This window comes from Callithrix jacchus, chromosome 12 (genome assembly GCF_049354715.1).
Source record: "Callithrix jacchus isolate 240 chromosome 12, calJac240_pri, whole genome shotgun sequence".
Classification (NCBI taxonomy): Eukaryota; Metazoa; Chordata; class Mammalia; order Primates; family Cebidae; genus Callithrix; species Callithrix jacchus.
This window is the reverse complement of record NC_133513.1, coordinates 90,609,488-90,620,105: the sequence shown is the minus strand read 5'-3', so window position 1 is coordinate 90,620,105 and position 10,618 is coordinate 90,609,488. Positions and strand designations below refer to the sequence as shown.

Here is a 10,618-nt window from a genome sequence, read left to right as displayed (position 1 = left end):
GCCCTTGGCACAATGCCTGGCATATGGTAAGTAGTAAAGGGTTGTTCCCCTTATTAGTTCATGTTCATTATTCATTGACATCTATAAAGATGGCACCACGAGTACGATGTTAGCTTAAATATACTTAACGAGCATAAATGCCGAAACCAGGGCTGGCGCTTGGGTCTTCTGACCTGGGACCCAGCTCATCTGCCAATGCCCCACTGTTCCCAGTCACCAGCCCCACCCTCCCTCTTCTCACCCAGTGGACCCTACAGGAGGGTGAGAGGGGCCCCAACAGTGGTTCTATGCCTCCTTGCTGTGTGCCTCTGGGGCCCAGCCCTGCCACCCACCATTCCCCAGCACCATGGCACTCTGGGCAACCCCCGCTGGCAGGTCAGGACCCTGTGGTGCTGGCTAGCTCAGGGGACCCTGTTCATAGGCCCCTCCCTAAGGCCTGGGCAGCTTCCAAGGACATTTCTCTGGGTTGGGCCAGCTTCTTCCTTGGGCACGCGGCACACATTCTGAGGTATAGCTGCAGACAAAAATCGAACAGTACCTGCAAGCCTGGATCTGCATCTATGCCTGAACTGGGGCAGGTGGCAGAGAAGTGGCTGTCTCTGAGCTCTTAGACCTACAGTGAGCACAGCCGAGGCAGCAGGGGGCTCATTCCGAATGGAGCCCGGCTTGGCTCTGCTTGCTGCATGGCCTCTATTGGTCCTCTCCCCACTGTGTCCCACCCCATCTTCCTCCAAGGACACTCACAGCCCTCAGCCTCCCTGTTGGCCCAGCCTTAGTAAACCTTCTGAAGCTTTCTGCACAGGAGCTATGTGGCCCAGATCCTCCACCACCTCCATCCCCTGCACTCCCCACACATCCCAGCCCCTCTGGGCAGAACAACAAACCCCAAGGCTGCCACTTCCCTCCCAGGGAACCCCTCTGCATCATGGGGTGGTGGAGAGCTTGCACTGTGAGGTAGGCAGGGCCTTGCCCACATTAGCTGACTGTGGAACCTGGATCAAACTGCTGACATCCTCTAAGCCACGTGGTATGCGCCAGAATCTCCAGGGCCAGGAACAAAGACAGCAGAGTTCCACCCAGAATAGCAACAACTACCACTTGCTAATATGAACTATTATTATCTCCATTTTGCAGATGAGGGAACAAACAAGACAGAAAGGTTAAGCAACTTTTCCAAAGTCACGCAATTAAATAAGTGTCAGAACCAGCTTTGAATCTAGGCAGCAAAGCTCTTGGGAGTTACATGTCCTCCCCTCTGGCTCCATTAGAACCTACTAGGGTGAGTACAAAATGATCCACCTAATCGCCTCCCACACCCCCAGCAGGGACCAGAGACTGAGAGCCTGCTCCAGAGGAGGCAGAGCCCCTAGGCACCAGCCCAGTCCCAAGGCCTCCTGGCCCGGGGTTCTTTGATCAGCCCTGCCAGATGTAGCATCTGCTGCTCCAAAGGTCAGGCAGGCCCCACTTATGAGGTCCCGCCAATGGACGTGGAGCCACTAATAAGGGCATCATGACAGATGAAGGCCAGTGTGCCAGCTTCTCAGGAGATGACTCTCACACCAGGGGCACAGTGAAGGCCTGGGGAGGGGCAGCGGGCCCCTGCTGGAACGAGGTGTTCTGGATTCCTGCCTCCATCCCTCCCATTCCTTGGGAAGTTCTGTCCTAGCCCCTTCCTTCCCTTCCCTCTGTCCTTTCTTATTCTCTGACCACTGACCTTGGAGCCCAATGACCCTGATTCTAGCTGCATAATGATTCCTTTCTCCCTCTAAAGCCAAGGAGAACTGAAGAAGCAGATTTACATTCCCCTCCTCTCTCCTTCCTTTGCCCATTTGACAGATGAAGTCACAGAGACCCAAGCATCATAGAATCACAGGCTCCCACAGAATGCCACTGTTAGGGGGACTTTAGAACCATGTTGTCCAGGGGTTCACAACAGGGAGCAGCACTGTCCCCTAGAAGCAGGTAGCAAAGAGCAGAGCTGTTTTGGTGGCAACAGAGCCCAGGTATGCAACTGACATTTAATAGACATGGCCCGGGAGTGCTAAATGTCCTCCATAGCAGAGGACAGTTCTGCACAGTGAAGAATTGTGCCATCCAAAATGCCAACAGTGCCTTCTCCCCAGTTATACATGAAGAACTGAAATCCAGTGAGGGAAAAGTGATCCAGTCACAGTTACAATGGCAGAAACTTCCAGTCGTCTTCCAGTTTCCCTTTTTTTGTCTTCCTTAGAAAAAGAACCCTACAACTAGCCCAATGCTACCCAGCTCAGAGGTTCCCTTTCCCAACTTCTCTGGCAGCTCCAGGTAAGTGGTATGCAAGATCCAGTCCATGAGATTGAGGAGGTTTATTCTACAGGACTGCCAAGAAGTCTCCTTAAATGGAAAGGTATGTATTTTTCCAGCCCTTCTCCTCCCACACCTACAATGCAGGTGCAGCTTGAGTGCCATCTTGGGCCACAAGTCCCTGCACTAAGGCTGAAGGAGCAGCAAGGTGGCTGGCATCAGCGGTCCCAACAAAGCAGAGTCACTGCCCCAGCCCTGGACTACGTACCTTCAGATGTCAGTGACATGAGAGTGAGAAATAAACTCTCTGTTGAAAGCCACTGTTATTTTAGGGACATTTCTGGTATTTGCAACTAAATTGATATAGCATGTAACTGGTTCAGATTAATATTCTTCAAACATTTTCTGAGTGTTAAAATGTGTCAAGAAGCATGTGGGGATGTTCACAGGCATTATTTTAGGAGAGCTGATTCTTAATTCCATGTTGCAGATAAGCTATTAAAAAAAAAAAACCAGAGGCCTAAAAGGAGAAGTAACTCCCTTTTCCAGGATAAGGAAGGAGAAAGTGGCAAAGCCAGCACTGAACAAAATCTCCAACTCCTTGACTATTGCTGCTTCTGCTTATGGCAAAAGAAAAATTGGGGACAAGAACATAACTATATGAGGATGGCATTACCCACCCTGCGTGACCAAGTCAGATGGGGGTCCTTTGTGATGAAAACAATCCCAGGAAGGCAACCAAACCTCCTTTGGAGAACAAAGCCAGCGTTGCTATTTCTCTAAGCGTAAGGTCACTATTACTCATTCTTCATTTAAACTCTTGGTTGCTGTAACAAGGTAATTCAGGCCGGTTTTCACTGAGGACAATGAAAGGAAGGTGATCCAAAAAATTAGAAAAATATCTTCTTGAAAACATCAAAGATTACAAACCCCTCAGGAGCTGCTAGGCTAGGATCTGGGAAAAGACAAGAATCCAGAGAGATAAGCCCAGTCATAAAGTGGCTTTTGTCCAAAAGACATTTGCTTGCCTGGGAGAAACAGAAGCTCGTGCTGTGCTCTGGGTATCCCTCCCAGGGATGGAGGGCAATAAGTAAAAACCCAGGGCTTGTCAAAGATGGGAATGCTGAAAACCCATGCCCTGCACAGAACTGAAACTATAAACCCAGGATGGGTGCCAGAACAGGCAGGGAGTAAACCTGACGTATACAAGCCTTCACACAGACTTGCACCCTGGTTTCTTACAGTGAAATGTCAAGCCTTGAAATTGAATTGTGGTGGTCCCAAAATGGTAACACCCCCAAGCATTTGGCTGAAGCAAATAAAATTATTCTCTGGATTTTGAACCCTAGGCTTCAAGATATTCTTTTTTTTTTTTTCAGATCTGTAATTGATCACAGCCTGGTCACAGCCTGGGTAGCACTGGACTGGTGGTAGGGTTCTTTTTCTAAGAATAAAAGAAACAATGGACAACAGAAATAGATCCCAAGGTACATAAAACATGGATATTACCAAGTGAAAACTGAAACTAACTATGCTTACTATATTCAAAGAAATAAAAGTCTTCTCACACAGGTCTGAGTTTAAGTCTGTTTTAAAATTTTGGCAGGGAATGAGTAACTATAAAATGTGACATAGCAAATCTGAAAAAGAACCAAACAGAAATTCTAGCTCTGAAAAAAGTATTAGGATCTCAAAGAATGGGGTTAATAGTAGTTTAGATACAGCTGAAAAGAGAATTAGTGAACTAGAAGTTAGGTCTTAAGAAACTATCCATCGAGAAGGCCCACAGCGGGTGTTGACGCGATGTGATTTCTGCCCAGTGCTCTGAATATCTAAGTGAAGAAATTCAATGAAGTGCGGGTAAACGGTGGGAGTAACTATGACTCTCTTAAGGTAGCCAAATGCCTCGTCATCTAATTAGCGACACGCATGAATGGATAAACGAGATTCCCACTGTCCCTACCTACTATCCAGCGAAACCACAGTCAAGGGAACGGGCTTGGCGGAATCAGCAGGGAAAGAAGACCCTGTTGAGCTTGACTCTAGTCTAGCATGGTGAAGAGAGGTGTAGAATAAGTGGGAGGCCCCTGGCGCCCCCCGTCCCCACAAGGGGGTGGGGCGGGGTCCGCTGGCCTTGCATCAGAGGCAACACAGCATATCTACAACCATACAATCTTTGATAAACCTGACAAAAACAAGCAATGGGAAAAGGACTCCCTGTTTAATAAATAGTGTTGGGAAAACTGGCTAGCCATGTGCAGAAAGCAGAAACTGGACCCCTTCCTGACACCTTACACTAAAATTAACTCCAGATGGATTAAAGACTTAAACATAAGACGTGGCACCATAAAAACCCTAGAAGAAAATCTAGGCAAAACCATTCAGGACATAGGAGTAGGCAAGGACTTCATGATCAAAACACCAAAAGCATTGGCAACAAAAGCCAAAATAGACAAATGGGACCTAATCAAACTCCACAGTTTCTGCACGGCAAAAGAAACAGTCACTAGAGTGAATCGGCAACCAACAGGATGGGAAAAAATTTTTGCAGTTTACCCATCTGACAAAGGGCTGATATCCAGAATTTACAAAGAACTCAAACAGATTTACAGGAAAAAAACAAACAAGCCCATTTAAAAATGGGCAAAGGATATGAACAGACACTTTACAAAAGAAGACATACATGAGGCCAACAAACATAAGAAAAAATGCTCATCATCACTGGTCATTAGAGAGATGCAAATCAAAACCACATTGAGATACCATCTCACGCCAGTTAGAATGGCGATCATTAAAAAATCTGGAGACAACAGATGCTGGAGAGGATGTGGAGAAATAGGAACACTTTTACACTGTTGGTGGGAGTGTAAATTAGTTCAACCATTGTGGAAGACAGTGTGGCGATTCCTCAAGGCCTTAGAAATAGAAATTCCATTTGACCCAGCAATCCCATTACTGGGTATATATCCAAAGGACTATAAATCAGTCTACTATAAGAACACATGCACACGAATGTTCACTGCAGCACTGTTTACAATAGCAAAGACCTGGAACCAACCCAAATGCCCATCGATGATAGACTGGATTGGGAAAATGTGGCACATATACACCACAGAATATTATGCAGCAATCAAAAATGATGAGTTCGTGTCATTTATAGGGACATGGATGAATCTGGAGAACATCATTCTCAGCAAACTGACACAAGAACAGAAAATGAAATACCACATATTCTCACTCATAGGCAGGTGATGAAAAATGAGAACACATGGACACAGGGAAGGAAGTACCACACACTGGGGTCTATTGGGGGGAATAGGGGAGGGACAGTGGTGGGGGGAGCTGGGGAGGGATAGCCTGGGGAGAAATGCCAAATGTGGGTGAAGGGGAGGAAGGCAGCAAAACACACTGCCGTGTGTGTGCCTATGCAACTATCTTGCATGTTCTGGACATGTACCCCCAAACCTAAAATGCAATAAAAAGAAAGAAACTATCCAGAATGCAGCACAGAGTGATTAAGGATGAAAAATATAGATGCAAAAGCAAGAGACAGGAGATAGAATGAGAAGACTTAGCATACTTTTAAGAGAAGTCTAAGGAGAGAAGAAAATGCACGTGGCAGAGCATTCCTTAAGTGACTCTATCTTATGGGTTCTTTGATGATAATGAGGTGTTTTTGCCCTTAAGTAAGTAGAACATTGGTCAAAGCCCTAGTAGAGAAAGTCTAAACTTTTCCTTCTTTGTCAAATCCCTCCCCTAATTTTCAACCTGCAAACACCTGGGCAGAGGAAGACCTCATTAGCATCTGGCTGAAGCCTGAGACGGCAGAGTTTTGCAACACACAGGAAGCGTCATGGGGATTGGGACTCTGTTACCTTGAGCAGTAGAGAGGAGTATATGCAAGGACCAGGGTAGGGAACCAGAGGGGGAAGGTATGAAGAGGCATCTACAGGAGGGCTCTGGGGAAGCCTGGGAGAACAGAATTCAGATCTAAGAGAGATCCCTAGGAGCCTCTGAAGGTTTCAAGGGCATTTAACTGTTTCTCCCCAGAGTGTCTGATTTCCAGTGGCCCTGTCGCCCTGACCCTCAGTTGGAATCCCACCACCCTTCCAGGTGGTCCCGCTGGAATAAAACTAAAGCAGCTCTAGACTGTATCTCCCTCACGCATGGCCTCATCCGGTCCACAGGAAACATGCACACCTCCTTTGCTTCACCATCCAGAGAAGAGGAGTTGGCTCCCAACACAGGTCTTTTTTCACTTGCTCTCTTTGCTACACCTTTCAAGCTGAAAGCCAAAGCCCTTCACATTAAACTCCTTGGGTTCATGTCATGATCCTTGAGCCTCCCAAACTCCAGAAGACATACCCCAGGTTCCTCCAAGGGGGTTCCTTATAGCCCGTCTTACCAGGTTTGAGGAGAGGGGCAACCTCCCTCCCTCAGGGGTTGGCACCAAGGGGGTGAAACTCACAGTATAGCCTTCTACAAAGAAATTCTTTCAAAATTCTCCCAGATCTCCAGATGCTGACCCCCTTTTGCCATCTCCCCAGTTCTCCATCACAGTGCACTGCCCACAGCTCCTTCTGCATGTGACACCTTTGTCTTCATGCCTCAGTCAGTACTGGAAGAGAAAGGTCCTGACTTCACTTCTCATCTATGTGTCACTGCAAGTAAATAGAGAAAAAAAATCGAGAAAGATATGGATACTGCACAACGCTAACAATAATAATTACCAGAAGTTGGGATTATAGGTGAATTTTGTTTATTTTACTTTAGGTAGTTTTCAGATTTTCTAAAATGTATTTTATAAGCATAAAACTTAAATTTTATTTTTAAAAAAAGATGTAGGCTGACCACAGCACTTTGGGAGGACAAGGCAGGAGGATCACTTGAGGACAGAAGTTTAAGATCAGCCTGGACAACACAGTGAGACTCCCATCTCTGCAAAACTAAATAAATAATCTGGGCATGGTGATGTATGCCTATAGTCCCAGCTATTAGGGAAGCTGAGGTAGGAAGACCACTTGAGCCCAGGAGTTTGAGGCTGCAGTGAGCTATGTCACACCACTGCACTCCAGCCTCGGCAACAGAACAAGATCCTGTTTCAAAAAAAAAAAAATGTGGTTGCTGAAGCAAACATTATTGGTTACCCACCCACCAGCCATTTCCTGACTCCGTCCTCACTAAATAGCCCCTGCAAGAATGTTTTCATGTATTCTGTTGTCAGACCTTCAGAGAAGGCTGGACTCTCCCTTGTCCCGGGACGGATACTGAGTCACTCACGGTAATGTTTTTCCCCTTGCCAGCAACTGGCTTAGGAAGGAGTATGTGACTTGATTCTGCCCCATGAGACATGACAGGAAGTCAGCAGAGGAGACCTCTAGGAAATGCTTTCTTGCTCTTAGAAAAAGACACAAAGGATAAGTAAACTGTGGCCAATCCATGCAATGGAATGTTATTCAGCAAAAAAAAAAAAGATGAGCTACCAAGTCATGAAAAGACACGGAGGAAGCTTAAATGCGTATTACTAAGTGGACAGCTGGTCTGAAAAGGCTACATACTGTGTGATTCCAACTATATGACACTCAGGAAAAAGAAAAATGGTGAAGACGGTAAAAAGATCAGTGTTGTTGTCGGGTTAGTGGAGAGAGGGGGTGAATAGGTGGAGCACAGAAGATTTTTAAGACAATGAAACTATTGCTGGGTACCATGGCTCAAGCCTGTAATCCCAACACTTTGGGAGGCCAAGGCAGGTGGATCATGAGGTCAGGAGATTGAGACCATCCTGGCCAACATGGTGAAACCCCATCTCTACTAAAAATACAAAAATTAGCTGGGCATGTTAGCACATGCCTGTAGTCCCAGCTACTCAGGAGGCTGAGGCAGGAGAATCACCTGAACCCAGGAGACAGAGGTTGCAGTGAGCTGAGATCACGCCACTGTACTCCAGCTGGGGTGACAGAGTAAGACTCTGTTTCAAAAAAAGAAAGAAACTATTTTGTATGATACTATAATAGTGAATACATGTCATTAGACATTTATCTAAACCCATAGAATGTACAACACCAAGAGCAAACCATAATGAAAACCATGGATTTGGGGTGACCATGGTCTGCTCACGTAAGCTCATCAATTGTAACACATGTACCACTCTGGTGGGGGTTGTTAAAGTGGGGGAGGCTGTGCATGTTGGGAGGGCAGCAGGTATATGAGGAATCTCTCTACCTTCCTCTCAGTGTTGCTGTGAACCTAAAACAGCTCTAAAACAATAAAGTCTATTAGCCAGGCACGGTGGCTCACGCCTGCAATCCCACCCTTTGGGAGGCTGAAGCAGGTGGATCACGAGGTCAGAAGTTTAAGACCAGCCTGGCCAATGTAGTGAAACCTCATCTCTACTAAAAATACAAAAAAAAAAAAAATTAGCCAGGCGTGGTGGTGAGCACCTGTAATTCTAGCTAGCTTGAGAGGCTGAGGCAGGAGAATCCCTTGAACCTGGGAGGCAGAGGTTGCCGTGAGCCGAGATTGAGCCACCGCACTCCAGCCCAGGTGACAGTACAGGAATGAATAAATAAATAAATAAATAAATAAAAATAAAGTCTATTAACAATAAAAAGTTAAAAAAAGACATGAGAAAAGAAACAGTTCTCTTCTGAACTGTTAAAAATAAAAAGTTAAAAAGAGACATGAGAAAAGAAACAGTTCTCTTCTGCCTGTTAACAAGGTCCTGTGAGACTAGACACAGCATCAAGGGGCGCAGTACATGTGGAATGCCCGGATTATTGGTACAGGGAGCAGGGCAGTGAGAGTGGGCCCTCCCAGGCGCAGGCAATGTGGGGGTGTGCTGGGAGAGAATCGAAAATATTAGTAAAACAAACCAAGGAGCCATCTACATGCTATTCTCACCATGCAATTCCTTTAAGCTATATCGGCAATAAAATACCTTTCCCAAAAAATCCTTCATTAGTCTAGGTTCTAAACAAGTGCCATGGTTACTGCTGGGCTTTCATACGTGTTAACTTCCAATTAGCACATTTTCATGACTTATTCTTTCATGAGCATGATATTCTACATGACAATTGAGAAAGCTTTCCATTATTCGGGCAGCCTTAGACACTATGCTTGTGATACCTTTTTAATTAGTAAACTTCATTTTTAGAGCAGTCTTAGGAAAAATTGAGAGTGGGTAGTTTCCCTTAATATTAACATCTTACATTAGGGTGGTACATTTGTTACAGTTGGAGAACCAATGCTGATAGATTGTTGTTAGTGAAAATCCGTAGTTTACATTGGAGTTCACTAATGACCAGCAAAAGCTTTGTACATTCTGTGGGTTTTGACCATGTATAATGGCATTACTCACCATTATAGTATCACACAAAATAGTTTCACTGTCCTAAAAAGCCTCTGCCATCACCTATTCGTCCCTCCCTCCCCCGACCCCTGGCAACCACTGATCTTTTTGCTATCTCCATATTTTTGCCTTTCCCAGAATGTCATGCACTGTAGTTGGAACCACGCAGCATGTGGCCTTTTCAGATCGGCTTTTCCCCTTAGTACTATGCATATGAGGTTCCTCGGTATCTTCACAGCTTGATAGTGCATCTTATCTCTTTTGCTCACTGAATAACATTCCATTGCATGGACATACCACAGTTTACCATTTATTCATTGAAGGACACCTTGCTTGTTTCCCACCTGTGTATTTCTAGGGTAAGTTCCTAACAGTTTAGAATCATTCAAGCTGAGCTGGGCATGGTGGCTTATGCCTGTAATCCCAGCACTTTGGGAGGCTGAGGCAAGCAGATGACCTAAGGTCAGGAGTTCGAGACCAGCCTGGCCAACATGGTGAAACCTGGTCTCTACTAAAAATACCAAAAAAAAATTAGTAACTGGGACTACACACCTGTAGTCCCAGTTACTTGGGAAGGGTGAGTTAGGAGAATCGCTTGAACCTGGGAGGTAGAGGTTGCAGTGAGCTGAGATCGAACCACTGCACTCCAGCCTGGGTGACAGAGCAAGACTCCATCTCCAAAAAAAAAAACAAAAACAAAAAGAAAGAATCATTCAAGCTGGCTTCAAGTGCAGTTTGTGTCCCCAAATCCTACAGTACCACACATTCCTGCATTTCAAAGGTATTTTATTGCGGCCGGGCACGGTGGCTCATGCCTGTAATCCCAGCACTTTGGGAGGCCGAGGCGGGTGGATCACGAGGTCAAGAGATCGAGACCATCCTGGTCAACATGGTGAAACCCCGTCTCTACTAAAAATACAAAAAATTAGCTGGGCACAGTGGCGCGTGCCTGTAATCCCAGCTACTCAGGAGGCTGAGGCAGGAGAA

At 45.9% G+C, this 10,618-nt stretch overlaps 1 protein-coding gene across 11 annotated transcripts; it reads left to right on the top strand.

The window, feature by feature from the left end:
• The first annotated feature begins 974 nt into the window (after window positions 1–974).
• LOC144578720 (uncharacterized) lies at window positions 975–10,450 on the top strand. 11 transcript variants are annotated; one of them, XR_013525045.1, is made up of 6 exons: window positions 975–1,027; window positions 1,135–1,279; window positions 2,231–2,386; window positions 6,334–6,530; window positions 6,831–7,031; window positions 7,123–10,450. XR_013525045.1 is itself a non-coding variant. In XM_078346235.1 (6 exons), the coding sequence occupies exons 2-5, from the start codon at window positions 1,244–1,246 to the stop codon at window positions 6,956–6,958; spliced, it is 435 nt and encodes a 144-aa protein (XP_078202361.1). In that variant the 5' UTR covers window positions 975–1,027; window positions 1,135–1,243; the 3' UTR covers window positions 6,959–7,031; window positions 7,123–10,450. The 11 variants fall into 11 exon arrangements, 2 of the variants coding, with proteins under 2 accessions (XP_078202361.1, XP_078202362.1); XM_078346235.1 differs by having other exon boundaries at window positions 2,231–2,304; XM_078346236.1 differs by having other exon boundaries at window positions 1,020–1,279; window positions 2,231–2,304.
• The last annotated feature ends 168 nt before the right edge of the window (window positions 10,451–10,618 follow it).

Excerpts from the sequence above, each read along its gene's own strand:
- LOC144578720 (XM_078346235.1), top strand. The coding sequence starts at position 1,244 with ATGTCCTCCCCTCTGGCTCCATTAGAACCTACTAGG. Across the intron at positions 1,280-2,230 it reads CTCCATTAGAACCTACTAGG|AAAAAGAACCCTACAACTAG; the intron begins GTGAGTACAAAA and ends TGTCTTCCTTAG. Across the intron at positions 6,531-6,830 it reads GGAGTTGGCTCCCAACACAG|TTCTCCATCACAGTGCACTG; the intron begins GTCTTTTTTCAC and ends CCATCTCCCCAG.